This window comes from Oncorhynchus mykiss, chromosome 5 (genome assembly GCF_013265735.2).
Source record: "Oncorhynchus mykiss isolate Arlee chromosome 5, USDA_OmykA_1.1, whole genome shotgun sequence".
Taxonomy (NCBI): domain Eukaryota; kingdom Metazoa; phylum Chordata; class Actinopteri; order Salmoniformes; family Salmonidae; genus Oncorhynchus; species Oncorhynchus mykiss.
In genome coordinates this window covers 91,184,327-91,206,850 of record NC_048569.1, presented here as the reverse complement: position 1 = coordinate 91,206,850, position 22,524 = coordinate 91,184,327, and the positions used below count along the sequence as shown (strand labels likewise).

General features: G+C 48.0%; 1 protein-coding gene across 3 annotated transcripts in view; it reads left to right on the top strand.

The window, feature by feature from the left end:
* Nucleotides 1-22,524, top strand: part of LOC110524793 (serine/threonine-protein kinase Nek7) — a 160,252-nt gene that overhangs the window by 85,009 nt on the left and 52,719 nt on the right. For all 3 annotated transcript variants that reach the window (XM_036978762.1, XM_036978763.1, XM_036978764.1), the window contains 2 exons: nucleotides 9,250-9,390; nucleotides 14,680-14,742. In XM_036978762.1, coding sequence (XP_036834657.1) covers nucleotides 9,250-9,390; nucleotides 14,680-14,742 — 204 coding nt within the window. The remainder of the gene's footprint in view (nucleotides 1-9,249; nucleotides 9,391-14,679; nucleotides 14,743-22,524) is intronic.

Genomic DNA, 22,524 nt, shown 5'->3' with positions numbered 1-22,524 from the left:
GCTGGGAAAAGAGGGTGCAACTCAACATTAGGAATGTGTTCTTAATGTTTTGTACACTGTGTGTATTTTATAGTAAGACTATTATGGAATTTAACAGAATAAAACACATATTTGTCCTACACAACTTTTGTCAAGGGACCGTGTGGGACAGCTGTCATATAAAAAAGTGATATTTTGGAACAGAGCCCAAGAACATGATTTTTAGATCCACGTTTCATCTCTTTCCTACCCTCACTTCACTTTGTTAGGGTCTGATCTTTAACATGATACCCATAGAAAACAATAGCAATCCTATTTTCAGTCTCGTGTTCATATTTCACAAACTTTGCATGTTTTTGGATTTGCTTGTATGCGATCAAGCAAAAATAATCAAATAGATTTTATGCTACATTATAGCATGCTAAAGGTTTCTAATCAGTGATAGATGAGTGATACCACCGCCTCTTATCTTCCCAGCCAGAGAATGAACCAACTTTACAGATGGAGATTCAGTTAAACAAAGTCACGTTGATTGATTGTTACAGGGTTTCTTAAACTTGTTATTCAGTGATAATGATTTCCACTGTAATTATGATTGGATCCAGCTGTGGTTAAGGAAACAGTGCATGCTTAGTGGTGGACGGTATGAAGAGATGGGTCTAAGTGACATGCCTTGCAAGGTTTAGAACTGCCGGGGGAATGGTAACCGGGCGTTGCCTAGCAACCACCTAGAGTAGAGCGTAGTGCGTGCCGATGCCGCCCCAACGTTACCGTTGCGTTTCATACTAAGCCACAGGCAGAACTTCACCGAAAGGGATTACTAGGCCATTAGGCGGAAATAATAGTTTGAGGTTTGATACCGGCTAAATACCTTTTCAGATATAAAGACAAGTTGTGTTGCACGGTACACTGGTACCGTGGTAATATCATGGTACCAACACGTCATGATACCAACGTTTTAGAATACCGTAGTACTGTTTCATATCATACTACCACATTTTCCGGCCCTTACCCATCTAAATAACCTGCTGTTATAAAATGTTTAGAAATTCTGTTTTGTTTATAAATTCAGCTGAATTGAAGCAGCAGCCACTAACTAGTCTCTTGTATGTGCAGGTCCAATATTATCCACCTCACTTTCATCTCACTTTTGGCAGCTGTAATCAACCAGCAGTATCCCCTACCAGCCCTCACCTGGTTCTCTCCGTCTGCTCTTCTTACGCCTCTATTACGCCGGTAGTTTAAAATGGCATTTAGCTGTGATGGCGAGCAGACGCTGGCTTGGTGGCTGGAGCTGGCTTGGTGGCTGGAGCTGGCTTGGTGGTTGGAGCTGGCTTGGTGGCTGGAGCTGGCTTGGTGGCTGGAGCTGGCTTGGTGGCTGGAGCTGGCTTTGTGGCTGGAACTGGCTTGGTGGCTGGAGCTGGCTTGGTGGCTGGAGCTGGCTTGGTGGCTGGCGCTGGCTTGGTGGCTGGCGCTGGCTTGGTGGCTGGCGCTGGCTTGGCGGCTGGAGCTGGCTTGGCGGCTGGAGCTGGCCTGGCGGCTGGTGCTGGCCTGGCGGCTGGTGCTGGCTTGGCGGCTGGTGCTGGCCTGGCGGCTGGTGCTGGCTTGGCGGCTGGTGCTGGCTTGGCGGCTGGTGCTGGCTTGGCGGCTGGAAGCTGGCTTGGCGGCTGCAAGTGTCTTGGCGGCTGGAGCTGGATTGGCGGCTGGAGCTGGCTTGGCGGCTGGTGCTGGCTTGGCGGCTGGTGCTGGCTTGGCGGCTGGAAGCTGGCTTGGCGGCTGCAAGTGTCTTGGCGGCTGGAGCTGGCTTGGCGGCTGGAGCTGGCTTGGCGGCTGGAGCTGGCTTGGCGGCTGGAGCTGGCTTGGCGGCTGGCGCTGGCTTGGTGCCTGGCGCTGGCTTGCTGCCTGTCGCTGGCTTGGTGCCTGTCGCTGGCTTGGTGCCTGGCGCTGGCTTGGTGGGTGGCTCTGGCTTGGTGCCTGTTGCTGGCTTGGTGCCTGTTGCTGGCTTGGTGCCTGTTGCTGGCTTGGTGCCTTGTGCTGGCTTGGTGCCTTGTGCTGGCTTGGTGCCTGGTGCTGGCTTGGTGCCTTGTGCTGGCTTGGTGCCTTGTGCTGGCTTGGTACCTTGTGCTGGCTTGGTGACTGTTGCTGGCTTGGTGACTGTTGCTGGCTTGGTGCCTTGCGCTGGCTTGGTGCCTTGCGCTGGCTTGGTGCCTGTTAATTGGAAGGGGCATCTTGTTTTCTCAAGCCTCTTCTCCAGGCTGTCAACTTTTTAAAAAAGAATGAAACGCTTAAATTGGCTGCCCCTTGATCTGCATTCCGGTCCTCCTCATCACCTCAGTCCTGCTGCTATAGATCCTAGCTATAGGGTTAGTTACTGTGTAGGGATACGCCTTCCTGTCCTCCCCCATCACATCAGTCCTGCTGCTATAGATCCTAGCTATAGGGTTAGTTACTGTATAGGGAGGGATACACCTTCTTGTCCGAGCAGTCATTCCTCATTGAAGACAAAGTGCCTTGAATTTACTAGTGCCTTGATTCATAATTTCAATTATGAATGTCCTGAATTGTCTGGAATGGACCCCAACTTGCTGCAGTGTGTAGGCCTAAATAATGGACCCCTCCTTGCTGTAGTGTGTAGGCCTAAATAATGGACCCCTCCTTGCAGTAGTGTGTAGGCCTAAATAATGGACCCATCTTGCTGTAGTGTGTAGGCCTAAATAATGGACCCCTCCTTGCTGTAGTGTGTAGGCCTAAATAATGGACCCCACCTTGCTGTAGTGTGTAGGCCTAAATAATGGACCCCTCCTTGCTGTAGTGTGTAGGCCTAAATAATGGACCCCTCCTTGCTGTAGTGTGTAGGCCTAAAAAATGGACCCCTCCTTGCTGTAGTGTGTAGGCCTAAATAATGGACCCCACCTTGCTGTAGTGTGTAGGCCTAAATAATGGACCCCACCTTGCTGTAGTGTGTAGGCCTAAATAATGGACCCCTCCTTGCTGTAGGCCTAAATAAAAGATGTCTGTTATTGGAGAAAGATGGGTAAAGTTCTCCAGAGATAGTAACACTGGGCTCTGTGTGTGAGTGTAAGTATGTGTGTCTCTGTGTGTGTGTGTGTTTCTGTATATGTTTGTGTGTGTGTCGTTGCCCCAGGTCTGTGTTCTGTTCATGCTGACTTTGTTTACCGGTGAAATGGATCCGAAGTGAACACATCTAATGCTGCCCCCCCCCTCCGTCTTGATGACACCGTGCTCTCACCCTCCTCTTTCCCAGAGTCCTCTCTGCTTGCCTGCAAGGGCATCCCCCGGCCGTGGTTGGGGCCAGGCACTGGTGACATGTGGCAATGTGATATCTGTCGCCTCCTCTCTCCCTCCACCACACCAACAGACACGTTTATAAAATGGCTGCAAAGGTCACACTGTTCTCTGTGTGCTTTCACTCATCACTGCCCCAAGGCTCATTCCAGCCTGTTTTCTTAGTTTTTTAAATTTAGATGCTCGCTAGCGAGCCGAGTGTCAGGGCACAACATACATCTTGTAGGAGAGGAGAGGAGAGGAGAGCGTTGTTGGAGTTTTGTCGCTAGCTGACTGGTCAAACATATGTCACTTCAGCTGCAGCAGCGTCAGACTACAGCTAACCCTGATGTGCCTTGGTAGACTACAGCTAACCCTGATGTGCCTTGGCAGACTACAGGATAACCCTGATGTGCCTTGGCAGACTACCGCTGACCGTGATGTGCCTTGGCAGACTACAGCTAACCCTGATGTGCCTTGGCAGACTACAGGATAACCCTGATGTGCCTTGGCAGACTACCGCTGACCGTGATGTGCCTTGGCAGACTACAGCTAACCCTGATGTGCCTTGGCAGACTACAGCTAACCGTGATGTGCCTTGGCAGACTACAGCTAACCCTGATGTGCCTTGGCAGACTACAGCTAACCCTGATGTGCCTTGGCAGACTACAGCTAACCCTGATGTGCCTTGGTAGACTACAGCTAACCCTGATGTGCCTTGGCAGACTACAGCTAACCCTGATGTGCCTTGGTAGACTACAGCTAACCCTGATGTGCCTTGGCAGACTACAGATAACCCTGATGTGCCTTGGCAGACTACAGGATAACCCTGATGTGCCTTGGCAGACTACAGCTAACCCTGATGTGCCTTGGCAGACTACAGCTAACCCTGATGTGCCTTGGTAGACTACAGCTAACCCTGATGTGCCTTGGTAGACTACAGCTAACCCTGATGTGCCTTGGCAGACTACAGCTAACCCTGATGTGCCTTGGCAGACTACCGCTAACCCTGATGTGCCTTGGCAGACTACAGCTAACCCTGATGTGCCTTGGCAGACTACAGCTAACCCTGATGTGCCTTGGCAGACTACAGCTAACCCTGATGTGCCTTGGCAGACTACAGCTAACCCTGATGTGCCTTGGCAGACTACAGCTAACCCTGATGTGCCTTGGCAGACTACAGCTAACCCTGATGTGCCTTGGCAGACTACAGCTAACCCTGATGTGCCTTGGCAGACTACAGCTAACCCTGATGTGCCTTGGCAGACTACAGCTAACCCTGATGTGCCTTGGCAGACTACAGCTAACCCTAATGTGCCTTGGCAGACTACAGCTAACTGTGATGTGCCTTGGCAGACTACAGCTAACCCTGATGTGCCTTGGCAGACTACAGCTAACCGTGATGTGCTATTGCAGACTACAGCTAACCGTGATGTGCCTTGGCAGACTACAGCTAACCGTGATGTGCTATTGCAGACTACAGCTAACCGTGATGTGCCTTGGCAGACTACAGCTAACCCTGATGTGCCTTGGCAGACTACAGCTAACCCTGATGTGCCTTGGCAGACTACAGCTAACCGTGATGTGCTATTGCAGACTACAGCTAACCGTGATGTGCTATGGCAGACTACAGCTAACCGTGATGTGCCTTGGCAGACTACAGATAACCCTGATGTGCCTTGGCAGACTACAGCTAACCGTGATGTGCCTTGGCAGACTACAGCTAACCCTGATGTGCCTTGGCAGACTACAGCTAACCCTGATGTGCCTTGGCAGACTACAGCTAACCCTGATGTGCCTTGGCAGACTACAGCTAACCCTGATGTGCCTTGGCAGACTACAGCTAACCCTGATGTGCCTTGGCAGACTACAGCTAACCCTGATGTGCCTTGGCAGACTACAGCTAACCGTGATGTGCCTTGGCAGACTACAGCTAACTGTGATGTGCTATGGCAGACTACAGCTAACCGTGATGTGCTATGGCAGACTACAGCTAACCGTGATGTGCTATGGCAGACTACAGCTAACCGTGATGTGCTATGGCAGACTACAGCTAACCCTGATGTGCCTTGGCAGACTACAGCTAACCCTGATGTGCCTTGGCAGACTACAGCTAACCCTGATGTGCCTTGGTAGACTACAGCTAACCCTGATGTGCCTTGGTAGACTACAGCTAACCCTGATGTGCCTTGGCAGACTACAGATAACCCTGATGTGCCTTGGCAGACTACAGGATAACCCTGATGTGCCTTGGCAGACTACAGCTAACCCTGATGTGCCTTGGCAGACTACAGCTAACCCTGATGTGCCTTGGTAGACTACAGCTAACCCTGATGTGCCTTGGTAGACTACAGCTAACCCTGATGTGCCTTGGCAGACTACAGCTAACCCTGATGTGCCTTGGCAGACTACCGCTAACCCTGATGTGCCTTGGCAGACTACAGCTAACCCTGATGTGCCTTGGCAGACTACAGCTAACCCTGATGTGCCTTGGCAGACTACAGCTAACCCTGATGTGCCTTGGCAGACTACAGCTAACCCTGATGTGCCTTGGCAGACTACAGCTAACCCTGATGTGCCTTGGCAGACTACAGCTAACCCTGATGTGCCTTGGCAGACTACAGCTAACCCTGATGTGCCTTGGCAGACTACAGCTAACCCTGATGTGCCTTGGCAGACTACAGCTAACCCTGATGTGCCTTGGCAGACTACAGCTAACCCTAATGTGCCTTGGCAGACTACAGCTAACTGTGATGTGCCTTGGCAGACTACAGCTAACCCTGATGTGCCTTGGCAGACTACAGCTAACCGTGATGTGCTATTGCAGACTACAGCTAACTGTGATGTGCCTTGGCAGACTACAGCTAACCGTGATGTGCTATTGCAGACTACAGCTAACCGTGATGTGCCTTGGCAGACTACAGCTAACCCTGATGTGCCTTGGCAGACTACAGCTAACCCTGATGTGCCTTGGCAGACTACAGCTAACCGTGATGTGCTATTGCAGACTACAGCTAACCGTGATGTGCTATGGCAGACTACAGCTAACCGTGATGTGCCTTGGCAGACTACAGATAACCCTGATGTGCCTTGGCAGACTACAGCTAACCGTGATGTGCCTTGGCAGACTACAGCTAACCCTGATGTGCCTTGGCAGACTACAGCTAACCCTGATGTGCCTTGGCAGACTACAGCTAACCCTGATGTGCCTTGGCAGACTACAGCTAACCCTGATGTGCCTTGGCAGACTACAGCTAACCCTGATGTGCCTTGGCAGACTACAGCTAACCCTGATGTGCCTTGGCAGACTACAGCTAACCCTGATGTGCCTTGGCAGACTACAGCTAACCGTGATGTGCCTTGGCAGACTACAGCTAACTGTGATGTGCTATGGCAGACTACAGCTAACCGTGATGTGCTATGGCAGACTACAGGATAACTGTGATGTGCCTTGGTAGACTACAGCTAACCGTGATGTGCTATGGCAGACTACAGCTAACCGTGATGTGCTATGGCAGACTACAGCTAACCCTGATGTGCCTTGGCAGACTACAGCTAACCCTGATGTGCCTTGGCAGACTACAGCTAACCCTGATGTGCCTTGGTAGACTACAGCTAACCCGGATGTGCCTTGGCAGACTACAGGATAACCCTGGTGTGCCTTGGCAGACTACAGCTAACCCTGATGTGCCTTGGCAGACTACAGGATAACCCTGATGTGCCTTGGCAGACTACAGCTAACCCTGATGTGCCTTGGTAGACTACAGCTAACCGTTATGTGCCTTGGTAGACTACAGCTAACCCTGATGTGCCTTGGTAGACTACAGCTAACCCTGATGTGCCTTGGCAGACTACAGCTAACCCTGATGTGCCTTGGCAGACTACAGCTAACCCTGATGTACCTTGGCAGACTACAGATAACCCTGATGTGCCTTGGCAGACTACAGCTAACCCTGATGTGCCTTGGCAGACTACAGCTAACCCTGATGTGCCTTGGCAGACTACAGCTAACCCTGATGTGCCTTGGCAGACTACAGATAACCCTGATGTGCTATGGCAGACTACAGCTAACCCTGATGTGCCTTGGCCCACTGAAGTCGTAACCAACTTCAGTGGGCAAATGCTTACCTTCGATTGACACAGGAATGCTGGACAAGTGTGCTCTTCACGGATTAATCCCGGTTTCAACTGTACTGGGCAGACGTATGGCATTGTGTGGGCGAGTAGTTTGCTGATGTCATCATTGTGAACAGAGTGCCACATGGTGGCGGTGGGGTTATGGCATGGGCAGGATACCGGGACAAGAACCTGAGGCCCGTTGTCATGCCATTAATCCACCGCCATCACCTCATGTTTCAGCATGATCAAGCACGGCCCCATGTCACAAGCATCTGTACACAATTCCTGGAAGCTGAAAATGTCCCAGTTCTTCCATGGCCTGCATACTCACCAGACATGTCAATCATTGAGCATGTTTGGGATGCTCTGAATCGACCTGTACAACAGCGTGTTCCAGTTTACGCCAATATCCAGCAACTTCGACACAGCCATTGAAGAGGAGTGGGACAACATTCCACAGCCCGAATGTACCTAAACACCAATGCCTTTCTTAAAATCAATACAGAAGTATATATTTTTAACCCTGCATATTTAGTTAAAAGAAATTCATGTTAGCAGGCAATATTAACCAGGTGAAATTGTGTCACTTCTCTTGCGTTCATTGAACGCAGAGTCAGGGTATATGCAACAGTTTGGGCCGCCTGGCTCGTTCTGAACTAATTTGCCAGAATTGTACATAATTATGACATAACATTGAAGGTTGTGCAATGTAACAGCAATATTTAGACTTATGGATGCCACCCGTTAGATAAAATACCGAACGGTTCCGTATTTCCTTAAAATAATAAACGTTTTGTTTTCGAAATGATAGTTTCCGTATTTGACCATATTAATGACCTAAGGCTTGTTTTTCTGTGTGTTATGATATTATAATTAAGTCTATTATTTGATAGAGCAGTCTGACTGAGCGATGGTAGGCACCAGCAGGTTCGTAAGCATTCATTCAAAATTTACTGCGTTTTCCAGCAGCTCTTGGCAATGCTTGCCTCACAGCTCTGTTTATGACTTCAAGCCTATCAACTCCCGAGATTAGGCTGGCAATACTAAAGTGTCTATAAGAACATCCAATAGTCAAAGGTATATGAAATACAAATGGTATAGAGAGAAATAGTTGACTCGTCATAATTCCTATAATAACTACAGCCTAAAACTTCTTAACTAGGAATATTGAACCAGCAGCTTTCAGCTGTTCTCATGTTCTGAGCAAGGAAATGAAACCTTAGCTTTTTTACATGACACATATTGCACTTTTACTTTCTTCTCAAACACTGTGTTTTTGCATTATTTAAACCAAATTGAGCATGTTTCATTATTTATTTGAGACTAAATAAATAGATTCTATCAAGTTAAAATGAATGTGTTCATTTTTCATTGAGTATTGTTGTAATTTTCATATATATATATATATATATATATATATATATATATATATATATATATATATATATATATATACACACCCATGTTTAAAAATTGGCCGATTAATCGGTATCGGCTTTTTTTTGGTCCTCCAATAATCGGTGTCAGTATCGGCGTTGAAAAATCATAATCGGTCGACCTCTAGTCTTAACGAGGAACTTTGATCCCATATGCAGATGTTTTCGTCACTGATCATTTGGATAAATCATGGGTTTGCAGATGTTTTGCATCGTTGAATTCTGGAAGGGGAAGGAATATAACAGTTTCCGTTTAGGGGGGTGGAGACTTCACTAGTCTGGTTAGTATCTTGTCTCATACATCTCTCCCCAGAAACTAATCCAGTGTTTTACGCAATTATACACAATTTTTGTTCTGGGTTTATGAGATTACTGCAAGGGAGAACATAATTGTGGCATTTGTGACTGTGTTCTCTGTGTTGGCTTTCAGAAGCCGCTCCAGCCGGACATGGGCCACAACTCTCTGGCTAACTTCCTGATTGAGAAGAAGATTGGGCGGGGCCAGTTCAGTGAGGTGTACCGGGCCAGGTACCTGATGGACAACACCTCCATGGCCCTTAAGAAGGTTCAGGTGAGGTATACATACACATACAGTGGGGCAAAAAAGTATTTAGTCAGCCACCAATTGTGCAAGTTCTCCCACTTAAAAAGATGAGAGAGGCCTGTAATTTCCATCATAGGTACACTTCAACTATGACAGACGAAATGAGAAGAAAAACCCCAGAAAATCACATTGTAGGATTTTTAATGAATTTATTTGCAAATTATGGTGGAAAATAAGTATTTGGTCACCTACACCTTTCTGGCTCTCACAGACCTTCTTTAAGAGGCTCCTCTGTCCTCCACTCGTTACCTGTATTAATGGCACCTGTTAGAACTTGTTATCAATATAAAAGACACCTGTCCACAACCTCGTTTGACCTCTGTCATTGCCAACAAAGGGTATATAACAAAGTGATGAGATAAACGTTTGTCATTGACCAAATACTTATTTTCCTTATACACACACACACACACACACACACACACACCCACCCACGCACACATCAAATAGTGCTGATAAACTTGAATTCCCTTTAGTTAGTTTTTTTTTTCTCAATGAGAAATCTAAACATTCAGGAGAGAAATCCACTCTAAAACTGGGACGCTGGGCTGAAGGGAGTTGTACAGTGCTGAAACGTGGTAATTAACTAAAATGCGCCAGTTTTTTTCAGCTCAGGTAGAGATAGATAAACTTTTACTCCTGTTACGTTAGGTTAGATACACACAGACCACGTAGACCGCATGAGAGAGGAATGTACACAATATAACGACGAGAGATAAAGTATGCCTTATCTTCTTAGACAAACTAGTAAAAGGATTTTGTCTGACAGCTCCTAGTGGTTAGAGCTTTGGGCCAGTAACCGAAAGGTTGCTGGATCAAATCTCCGAGCTGCCCCCGAGCAAGGCAGTTAACCCACTGTGCCGAAGACGTGGATGTTGATTATGGTAGCCCCCCCCCGCCCCACCCCTCCTGATTCAGAGGGGTTGGGTTACATGTGGAAGATATATTTCAGTTGAATGCCTTCAGTTGTACAACTGACTAGGTAACCCCCTTCCTAAATTGGAGGACTTAACACAGTCCAGTATGGGGAGGACAGAGAGAACGTTGTCTGGCTGCTTGGCTGCTAGTGCCTGAGCAGAAACGTGATGAGGACTTTCAGGAATGAAAAATAAAAGTCATCAAATCAAAAGTAATATAAACAACTAAAATAGTATATTGTTTCATAGTCTTTTCTACCCAGTGTGGTCCTGACAGAGACAATAGAATATTTTCAATGTTTTGGCAAATTAATGTTCACTATTTTTGCCTTTGGAATTTCCACTCAAAGGCTCAACAATGTTTTTAATGTCGTTATTTCAAAATGCATTTAATGTTGTTTTTTTAAATGATCAAAAACAGTGCTAATTTTTTAAATAATCGAACCGAAACCGAACCAACCAAGAAAAGCACTAGTCGCTCAGCACTACCAAATGCACACCATACGTACATGTATTTGGGTTCTGGAGGTGACTGTCTGTGTTGTGTTAGTCTTCCTTCCAGATACCCTCTCTCTCAATAGACTGCAGAAAGTTGTCTCAGAAACTAACATGGTGGTGCCTGCCACACTCATCATTTCCACCGTCATGGCAACTGTTCAACACACATTTCTATGTTAATTCCATCATATGCTGATTCATATGTTGATTCACGCCGTGTGTGTGTTCTCTGGCAGGCAGACAGATAGAGCTCTTTCTTTAGCCAGTGAGTCAAGCCACCACACTTTGCTGCCTCGTCTCGGGAACACCACTAGATCGGAGGGTCATTGAGTTCAGTCTACTGACAACCAGTTTTGGAAAAAGTACCCAATTGTCATACTTGAGGACAAGTAAAGATACCTTAATAGAAAAGTGAAAGTCACCCAGTACTACTTGAGTAAAAGTTTGGGGTTTTAAATATATTTAAATATCGAAATTAAAAGTACAAGTATAAATTATTTCTAATTCCTTATTTTAAGCAAAGCAGACCACATTTTTCTAGTTTTTATTTATTTACCTATAGCCAGGGGCACGCTCCAACTCGGAGACATAATTCAAAAACGAAGCATGTGTTTAGTGAGATCAGAGGCAGTAGGGATGAACAAGGATGTTCTCTTGATAGGTGTGTGAATTAGTAGTTTGTGATTCTCCACATCGGAGGGTCATTGAGTTCAGTCTACAGACAACCTAGTTTGTGATTCTCCACATCGGAGGGTCATTGAGTTCAGTCTACTGACAACCTAGTTTGTGATTCTCCACATCGGAGGGTCATTGAGTTCAGTCTACAGACAACCTAGTCTGTGATTCTCCAGATCGGAGGGTGATTGAGTTCAGTCTACAGACAACCTAGTCTGTGATTCTCCACATCGGAGGGTCATTGAGTTCAGTCTACAGACAACCTAGTCTGTGATTCTCCACATCGGAGGGTGATTGAGTTCAGTCTACAGACAACCTAGTTTGTGATTCTCCAGATCGGAGGGTGATTGAGTTCAGTCTACAGACAACCTAGTCTGTGATTCTCCACATCGGAGGGTCATTGAGTTCAGTCTACTGACAACCTAGTTTGTGATTCTCCAGATCGGAGGGTCATTGAGTTCAGTCTACAGACAACCTAGTTTGTGATTCTCCAGATCGGAGGGTCATTGAGTTCAGTCTACAGACAACCTAGTTTGTGATTCTCCACATCGGAGGGTCATTGAGTTCAGTCTACTGACAACCTAGTCTGTGATTCTCCAGATCGGAGGGTCATTGAGTTCAGTCTACAGACAACCTAGTTTGTGATTCTCCACATCGGAGGGTCATTGAGTTCAGTCTACTGACAACCTAGTTTGTGATTCTCCAGATCGGAGGGTCATTGAGTTCAGTCTACAGACAACCTAGTCTGTGATTCTCCAGATCGGAGGGTCATTGAGTTCAGTCTACAGACAACCTAGTTTGTGATTCTCCAGATCGGAGGGTCATTGAGTTCAGTCTACAGACAACCTAGTTTGTGATTCTCCCCACATCTAACCTTCCCATTCCACACTATCACATGTCGTTGTCTCCCCAACCACTGATGAAGTCACACGTTGTTATATTTGAAGGACATTGGAGGATATTATGTCTTGTCGACTTTATGATGACGCTGTAAACACAGAGAGGGAGAATGATTTATTTACATCCAAGGATTATTTTCTTTAAACTTTTTTTTACTCAATTATCTCTCTCGTGTGTGTGTGTGTGTGTTGGGGGGGGGTGTGTGTGTGTTGGGGGGGGTGTGTGTGTGATGTCTGTGTGTGTGTGTGTGTATGTGTGTGTGTGTGTTGGGGGGGGTGTGTGGGGGTGTGTGTGTTGTGTGTGTGTGTGTGTGTGATGTGTGTGTGATGTGTGATGTGTGTGTGTGTGTGTGTGTGTGATGTGTGTGTGTGTGTGTGTGTTGTGTGGGGGTGTGTGTGCGTGAGGACAGCAGGTAGTAGTATCAGGGGTAGTTCACAGCAGGTGCTCAGGCAGGTGGCTCTCCTACCCACCACCCACTAGCGCCGGGCGATACCAGTATTGCAATACACGTTTACTATCATGGCAAGGAAACAAAACACAAAGCTGATTTAACTTCTTCAGGAAAACAGCCTTCATGTTGGAAACAAACATCATTCTGTTGTCATCCAGAGTCATATTCATTTATTTTCCAAGCTATAGCACACACTATGTTACATACAGCAGGTTTATACAGGACCAAGGAGTTTAGGCTGCTTCCTTTTCATTTCAAAATACTCCAATACTGGTATCACCACAGCCCTCACACACACACACACACACACACACACACACACACACACACACACACACGGCGAAGACTGGAGGCAGGCGTCAGAGGGAGAGAGAGAGGTTCAAGTCAACCCCATGTTAGCCTATGACACTAGAGAAGAGAGGTTCAACCCCATTTTTGCCAATGACACTAGAGAAGAGAGGTTCAACCCCATTTTTGCCAATGACACTAGAGAAGAGAGAGGTTCAACCCCATGTTAGCCAATGACACTAGAGAAGAGAGAGGTTAAACCCCATGTTAGCCAATGACACTAGAGAAGAGAGAGGTTCAACCCCATCTTAGCCTGTGACACTAGAGAAGAGAGAGGTTCAACCCCATGTTAGCTTGTGACACTAGAGAATAGAGAGGTTCAACCCCATGTTAGCCTATGACACTAGAGAAAAGAGGTTCAACCCCAAGTGTCTGGTACCTGCCATTGGCTTGGGCTAGTGTAAGAGTGGGGGTTGGGCATGTTTGCATGCTCACGGCCTGGGCGTATATGTGACTTTCATGATGAGGCCCTCTTAGCGGGAGTGGGGGGCACGGGGTGGGCAGGAGGGGCATAGGTCTGATCTGAGGGGGCCTAAATAGGGTGTGTGCATGGTTGACCTGGGGGGTGGTCTTGATTGGTCTGGGTGGGGTGTCTGTTGATTAGTTTCTCTCTCTCTCTCTCTCTCTCTCTCTCTCTCTCTCTCTCTCTCTCTCTCTATTTCTCTCTCTCTATTTCTCTCTCTCTCTCTCTCACTCTCTCTATTTCTCTCTCTTACTCTCTCTCTCTCTCTCTCTCTCTCTCTTACTCTCTCTATTTCTCTCTCTTACTCTCTCTCTCTCTCTCTCTCTCTCTCTCTTACTCTCTCTATTTCTCTCTCTTACTCTCTCTCTCTCTCTCTCACTCTCTCTATTTCTCTCTCTCTATTTCTCTCTTTCTATTTCTCTCTCTTACTCTCTCTCTTACTCTCTCTCTCTCTCTCTCTCACTCTCTCTATTTCTCTCTCTTACTCTCTCTCTCTCTCTCTTACTCTCTCTCTCTTACTCTCTCTCTCTTACTCTCTCTCTCTTTCTCTCCTACTCTCTCTCTTTCTCTCTCTCTCTTTTTCTCTCTCTCTTCCTCTCTCTCTTCCTCTCTCTCTCTTCCTCTCTCTCTTCCTCTCTCTCTTCCTCTCTCTCTTCCTCTCTCGCTTCCTCTCTCGCTCTCTCTCGCTCTCTCTCTCTCTCTCTCTCTTACTCTCTCTATTTCTCTCTCTTACTCTCTCTCTCTCTCTCTCTCTCTCTCTCACTCTCTATTTCTCTCTCACTCTCTCTATTTCTCTCTCTTACTCTCTCTCTCTCTCTCTCTCTCTTACTCTCTCTCTATTTCTCTCTCTCTCTCTCTCTCCTACTCTCTCTCCCTCTCTCTCTCACTCTCTCTCTCCTACTCTCTCTTCTTCTCTCTCTCTCTCTCTCTCTCTCTGTCTCATTTTCTTTCCTTGAACATGCTGTAACATTGATGTCTTCTCTTCTCTTCTGATCTCTTGATAGATATTCGACTTGATGGATGCCAAAGCTCGGCAAGATTGCATCAAAGAAATAGATCTCCTAAAGGTAAAGTACCAGTGAGACGGAGCCCATTCACACTGTGTGTATGTAGTGGAGAGTGGGGTAAGTCGAACTGTCCCTTGTTTTCTATGAATCCATACACAAAATGGAGCATGTGACCAAATATTTAGGAAGAGGTCATCGATTCATGGAATCTGTGAAGGAAGAAACCACATGTAAAAATGTTTGAAAATATGTAGAGTGGTACTCAGTAATGTGTTGTATTGGATTTGTCCCGAACATACCACTGTGATTATTATTATTTGAGCCTGCTGGTCATTTATGAACATTTGAACATCTTGGCCATGTTCTGTTATAATCTCCACCCAGCACAGCCAGAAGAGGACTGGCCAACCCTCATAGCCTGGTTCCTCTCTAGGTTTCTTCCTAGGTTATGGCCTTTCTAGGGAGTTTTTCCTAGCCACCGTGCTTCTACATCTGCATTGCTTGCTGTTTGGGGTTTTAGGCTGGGTTTCTGTACAGCACTTTGAGATATCGGCTGACGTAAAAAGGGCTTTATAAATACATTTGTATTCAGGACAAAACCTTAATTGCTTTGCCACATTTATTTAGCAGTGTTACTTAAGTGCCTTGTTGCAAACAGGAAGCATGTTTTGGAATATTTGTATTCTGTAGAGACATCCTTCTTTTCACTCTGTCATTAAGGTTAGTATTGTGGAGTAACTACAATGTTGTTGACCCATCCTCAGTTTTCATAACAGCCAATAAACTCTGTAACTGTTTTAAAGTCCCCATTGGTCTCATGGTGAAATTCCTGAGCGGTTTCCTTCCTCTCCGGCAACTGAGTTAGGAATGACTCCTGTGTCTCTGTAGAGACTGGTGTAATTAATAACTTCACCATGCTCAAAGGGATATTCAATGGGCCCTTCTTTACGAGGCATTGTAAAACCTCCCTGTTCTTTGGTTGATCACACTGCCTTAAAAAAATATTTCAGGTTGACTCCCTCTGTCTGTAACTCTCTCAATCATTCAGGATTACTCCCTCCCTCCCTCTGTCTGTAACTCTGTCAATCATTCAGGTTGACTCCCTCCCTCTGTCTGTAACTCTGTCAATCATTCAGGTTGACTCCCTCCCTCCCTCCCTCTGTCTGTAACTCTGTCAATCATTCATGTTGACTCCCTCCCTCCCTCTGTCTGTAACTCTGTCAATCATTCAGGTTGACTCCCTCCCTCCCTCCCTCTGTCTGTAACTCTGTCAATCATTCAGGATTACTCCCTCCCTCCCTCTGTCTGTAACTCTGTCAATCATTCAGGTTGACTCCCTCCCTCCCTCCCTCTGTCTGTAACTCTCTCAATCATTCATGTTGACTCCCTCCCTCCCTCTGTCTGTAACTCTGTCAATCATTCAGGTTGACTCCCTCCCTCCCTCCCTCTGTCTGTAACTCTGTCAATCATTCAGGTTGACTCCCTCCCTCCCTCTGTCTGTAACTCTCTCAATCATTCATGTTGACTCCCTCCCTCCCTCTGTCTGTAACTCTGTCAATCATTCATGTTGACTCCCTCCCTCCCTCTGTCTGTAACTCTGTCAATCATTCATGTTGACTCCCTCCCTCCCTCTGTCTGTAACTCTGTCAATCATTCAGGTTGACTCCCTCCCTCCCTCTGTCTGTAACTCTGTCAATCATTCAGGTTGACTCCCTCCCTCCCTCTGTCTGTAACTCTGTCAATCATTCAGGTTGACTCCCTCCCTCCCTCTGTCTGTAACTCTGTCAATCATTCAGGTTGACTCCCTCCCTCCCTCTGTCTGTAACTCTGTCAATCATTCAGGTTGACTCCCTCCCTCCCTCTGTCTGTAACTCTGTCAATCATTCAGGTTGACTCCCTCCCTCCCTCTGTCTGTAACTCTGTCAATCATTCAGGTTGACTCCCTCCCTCCCTCTGTCTGTAACTCTGTCAATCATTCAGGTTGACTCCCTCCCTCCCTCTGTCTGTAACTCTGTCAATCATTCATGTTGACTCCCTCCCTCTGTCTGTAACTCTGTCAATCATTCAGGTTGACTCCCTCCCTCCCTCTGTCTGTAACTCTGTCAATCATTCAGGTTGACTCCCTCCCTCCCTCTGTCTGTAACTCTGTCAATCATTCAGGTTGACTCCCTCCCTCCCTCTGTCTGTAACTCTGTCAATAATTCAGGTTGACTCCCTCCCTCCCTCTGTCTGTAACTCTGTCAATCATTCAGGTTGACTCCCTCCCTCTGTCTGTAACTCTGTCAATCATTCAGGTTGACTCCCTCCCTCCCTCCCTCTGTCTGTAACTCTGTCAATCATTCAGGTTGACTCCCTCCCTCCCTCCCTCTGTCTGTAACTCTGTCAATCATTCAGGTTGACTCCCTCCCTCCCTCCCTCCCTCTGTCTGTAACTCTGTCAATCATTCATGTTGACTCCCTCCCTCCCTCTGTCTGTAACTCTGTCAATCATTCAGGTTGACTCCCTCCCTCCCTCTGTCTGTAACTCTGTCAATCATTCAGGTTGACTCCCTCCCTCCCTCTGTCTGTAACTCTGTCAATCATTCAGGTTGACTCCCTCCCTCTGTCTGTAACTCTGTCAATCATTCAGGTTGACTCCCTCCCTCTGTCTGTAACTCTGTCAATCATTCAGGTTGACTCCCTCCCTCTGTCTGTAACTCTGTCAATCATTCAGGTTGACCTTCTCCCTCCCTCCCTCTGTCTGTAACTCTGTCAATCATTCAGGTTGACTCCCTCCCTCCCTCTGTCTGTAACTCTGTCAATCATTCAGGTTGACTCCCTCCCTCCCTCTGTCTGTAACTCTCTCAATCATTCAGGTTGACTCCCTCCCTCCCTCTGTCTGTAACTCTCTCAATCATTCATGTTGACTCCCTCCCTCCCTCTGTCTGTAACTCTGTCAATCATTCAGGTTGACTCCCTCCCTCTGTCTGTAACTCTGTCAATCATTCAGGTTGACTCCCTCCCTCTGTCTGTAACTCTGTCAATCATTCATGTTGACTCCCTCCCTCCCTCTGTCTGTAACTGTCAATCATTCAGGTTGACTCCCTCCCTCCCTCTGTCTGTAACTCTGTCAATCATTCAGGATTACTCCCTCCCTCCCTCTGTTTGTAACTCTGTCAATCATTCAGGTTGACTCCCTCCCTCCCTCCCTCTGTCTGTAACTCTGTCAATCATTCAGGTTGACTCCCTCCCTCCCTCCCTCTGTCTGTAACTCTGTCAATCATTCAGGTTGACTCCCTCCCTCCCTCCCTCTGTCTGTAACTCTGTCAATCATTCAGGTTGACTCCCTCCCTCCCTCTGTCTGTAACTCTGTCAATCATTCAGGTTGACTCCCTCCCTCTGTCTGTAACTCTGTCAATCATTCATGTTGACTCCCTCCCCCCCTCTGTCTGTAACTCTGTCAATCATTCAGGTTGACTCCCTCCCTCCCTCTGTCTGTAACTCTGTCAATCATTCAGGTTGACTCCCTCCCTCCCTCTGTCTGTAACTCTGTCAATCATTCAGGTTGACTCCCTCCCTCCCTCTGTCTGTAACTCTGTCAATCATTCAGGATTACTCCCTCCCTCCCTCTGTCTGTAACTCTGTCAATCATTCAGGTTGACTCCCTCCCTCCCTCCCTCTGTCTGTAACTCTGTCAATCATTCAGGTTGACTCCCTCCCTCCCTCCCTCTGTCTGTAACTCTGTCAATCATTCAGGTTGACTCCCTCCCTCCCTCCCTCTGTCTGTAACTCTGTCAATCATTCAGGTTGACTCCCTCCCTCCCTCCCTCTGTCTGTAACTCTGTCAATCATTCAGGTTGACTCCCTCCCTCTGTCTGTAACTCTGTCAATCATTCAGGTTGACTCCCTCCCTCCCTCTGTCTGTAACTCTGTCAATCATTCAGGTTGACTCCCTCCCTCCCTCTGTCTGTAACTCTGTCAATCATTCAGGTTGACTCCCTCCCTCCCTCTGTCTGTAACTCTGTCAATCATTCAGGTTGACTCCCTCCCTCTGTCTGTGTAACTGTCAATTATTCAGGTTGACTCCCTCCGTCTGTCTGTGTAACTGTCAATCATTCAGGTTGACTCCCTCCCTCTGTCTGTAACTCTGTCAATCATTCAGGTTGACTCCCTCCCTCCCTCTGTCTGTAACTCTGTCAATCATTCAGGTTGACTCCCTCCGTCTGTCTGTGTAACTGTCAATCATTCAGGTTGACTCCCTCCCTCTGTCTGTCTGTGTAACCAACTCCATATTAATGCCCATGATTATGAAATGAGATGTTCGACCAGCAGGTGTTCATATACTTTTGGTCATGTAGTGTATATGCCTCGCCCTCTCTGTCAATCTCTCCTCTCTGTCCATCTCTCCTCTCTGTCCATCCCTCTTCTCCTCTCTGTCCATCCCTCCTCTCCTCTCTGTCCATCTCTCATCTCCTCTCTGTTCATCTCTCTTCTCCTCTCTGTCCATCTCTCCTCTCCTCTCTGTCCATCTCTCCTCTCCTCTCTGTCCATCTCTCTTCTCTGTCCATCTCTCCTCTCCTCTCTGTCCATCTCTCCTCTCCTCTCTGTTCATCTCTCCTCTCCTCTCTGTCCATCCCTCCTCTCCTCTGTCCATCTCTCCTCTCCTCTCATCTCTGTCCATCCCTCCTCTCATCTCTGTCCATCCCTCCTCTCCTCTCTGTCCATCCCTCCTCTCTGTCCATCCCTCCTCTCCTCTCTGTCCATCCCTCCTCTCCTCTGTCCATCCCTCCTCTCCTCTCTGTCCATCCCTCCTCTCCTCTCTGTCCATCCCTCCTCTCCTCTCTGTCCACCCCTCCTCTCCTCTCTGTCCACCTCTCCTCTCTGTCCATCCCTCCTCTCCTCTCTGTCCATCTCTCCTCTGTCCATATCTCATCTCTGTCCCTCCTCTCCTCTCTGTCCATCTCTCCTCTCTGTCCATCTTTCCTCTCTGTCCATCTTTCCTCTCTGTCCATCTCTCCTCTCTGTCCATCTCTCCTCTCTGTCCATCCCTCCTCTCTGTCCATCCCTCCTCTCTGTCCATCCCTCCTCTCTGTCCTTCTCCCCTCTCTGTCCATCCCTTCATCCCTCCTCTCTGTCCATCCCTCCTCTCTGTCCATCCCTCCTCTCTGTCCATCTCTCCTCTCTGTCCATCTCTCCTCTCTGTCCATCCCTCCTCTCTGTCCATCTGGAGTCATGTAATCTGAGCTCAGCTCAACTCATATTACATGACTCCAGTGTCCATCCCAGATTACATGACTCCAGTGTCCAGCCCAGATTACATGACTCCAGTGTCCAGCCCAGATTACATGACTCCAGTGTCCAGCCCAGATTACATGACTCCAGTGTCCAGCCCAGATTACATGACTCCAGTGTCCAGCCCAGATTACATGACTCCAGTGTCCAGCCCAGATCACATGACTCCAGTGTCCAGCCCAGATTACATGACTCCAGTGTCCAGCCCAGATTACATGACTCCAGTGTCCAGCCCAGATTACATGACTCCAGTGTCCAGCCCAGATTACATGACTCCAGTGTCCAGCCCAGATTACATGACTCCAGTGTCCAGCCCAGATTACATGACTCCAGTGTCCAACCCAGATTACATGACTCCAGTGTCCAGCCCAGATTACATGACTCCAGTGTCCAGCCCAGATTTACATGACTCCAGTGTCCAGCCCAGATTTACATGACTCCAGTGTCCAGCTCAGATTACATGACTCCAGTGTCCAGCCCAGATTTACATGATTCCAGTGTCCAGCTCAGATTACATGACTCCAGTGTCCAGCTCAGATTACATGACGCTGCAGTACAGCGCCCTTAACCACTGCGCCACCCGGGAGGCCCAGGGTGAACATGTTTTTAATCACGTCAGAGTGGCTTCTCATGCCTGGGCTCCCACTATCGCTACTGGCATCACAACCCCTGACCCCAAGACACGTCTACTGTAGCTCTCTCCTTCTCTCTCTCTCTCCTCCTCCCATCCTTCCCTCTCTCTCGCTCTTCCTCCCATCCTTCCCTCTCTCTCTCTCTTCCTCCCATCCTTCCCTCCCTCTCTCTCTTCCTCCCATCCTTCCCTCTCTCTATCTCTCTCTTTCTCTCTCCTCCCATCCTTCCATCTCTCTCTCTCTCTCCTCCCATCCTTCCCTCTCTCTCTCTCTTCCTCCCATCCTTCCCTCTCTCTCTCTCTTCCTCCCATCCTTCCCTTTCTCTCTCCTCCTCCCATCCTTCCCTCTCTCTCTCTCTCCTCCTCCCATCCTTCCCTCTCTCTCTCTCTCTCTCCTCCCATCCTTCTCTCTCTCTCTCTTCCTCCCATCCTTCCCTCTCTATCTCTCTTCCTCCCATCCTTCCCTCTCTCTCTCTCTCTCTCCTCCTCCCATCCTTCCCTCTCTCTCTCTTCCTCCCATCCTTCCCTCTCTCTATCTCTCTCTTTCTCTCTCCTCCCATCCTTCCATCTCTCTCTCTCTCTCCTCCCATCCTTCCCTCTCTCTCTCTCTTCCTCCCATCCTTCCCTCTCTCTCTCTCTTCCTCCCATCCTTCCCTTTCTCTCTCCTCCTCCCATCCTTCCCTCTCTCTCTCTCTCCTCCTCCCATCCTTCCCTCTCTCTCTCTCTCTCTCCTCCCATCCTTCTCTCTCTCTCTCTTCCTCCCATCCTTCCCTCTCTATCTCTCTTCCTCCCATCCTTCCCTCTCTCTCTCTCTCTCCTCCTCCCATCCTTCCCTCTCTCTCTCTTCCTCCCATCCTTCCCTCTCTCTCTCTTCCTCCCATCCTTCCCTCTCTCTCTCTCTGACTGCACATGATGTGTTTACTCACTCATTGTCCGACCAACAGGAAAGAAAGTTGATTCATTTCTCTGCTGCGTTGAGAGGTGTGTGACACAGCAGCCTGTTTTCATCAGACAGTTTTTTATTTGATTTATTTATTTAACCTTTATTTAACTAGGCAATTCTGTTAAGAACAAATTCTTATTTACAATGACGGCCTACACCGGCCAAACCTGGACGATGCTGGGCCAATTGTGCGCCGACCTATTAGACTCCCAATCAAGGACTGTAGTGACGCCTCTTGCACTAAGATGCAGTGCCTCAGACCGCTGCTACACTCGGGAGCACAAAAATGTTGTTGACCTGTCACGCAGCTCTGTCACACAGCTCTCTGTCACGCAGCTCTGTCACGCAGCTCTGTCACGCAGCTCTGTCACACAGCTCTCTGTCATGCAGCTCTGTCACGCAGCTCTCTGTCACACAGCTCTCTGTCACGCAGCTCTGTCACGCAGCTCTGTCACGCAGCTCTGTCACGCAGCTCTGTCACGCAGCTCTGTCACGCAGCTCTGTCACGCAGCTCTGTCACGCAGCTCTCTGTCACGCAGTTCTGTCACGCAGTTCTGTCACGCAGCTCTCTGTCACGCAGCTCTCTGTCACGCAGCTCTCTGTCACGCAGCTCTCTGTCACGCAGCTCTGTCACTCAGCTCTCTGTCACGCAGCTCTGTCACGCAGCTCTCTGTCACGCAGCTCTGTCACGCAGCTCTCTGTCACGCAGCTCTCTGTCACGCAGCTCTCTGTCACGCAGCTCTGTCACGCAGCCGTCTGTCACGCAGCCCTCTGTCACGCAGCTCTCTGTCACACAGCTCTCTGTCACACAGCTCTCTGTCACACAGCTCTCTGTCATGCAGCTCTCTGTCATGCAGCTCCAGGACACAGCCCTCCCATACATCTACAGTGTTTCTGCACCGGCTTCGCCAGCCAAAATGAACTATGTGATTTTAAAAGATTTTATCACTTTAACATACTCCTTGTCACGTTGTTTTGGTATATTATATCTGTGTTAG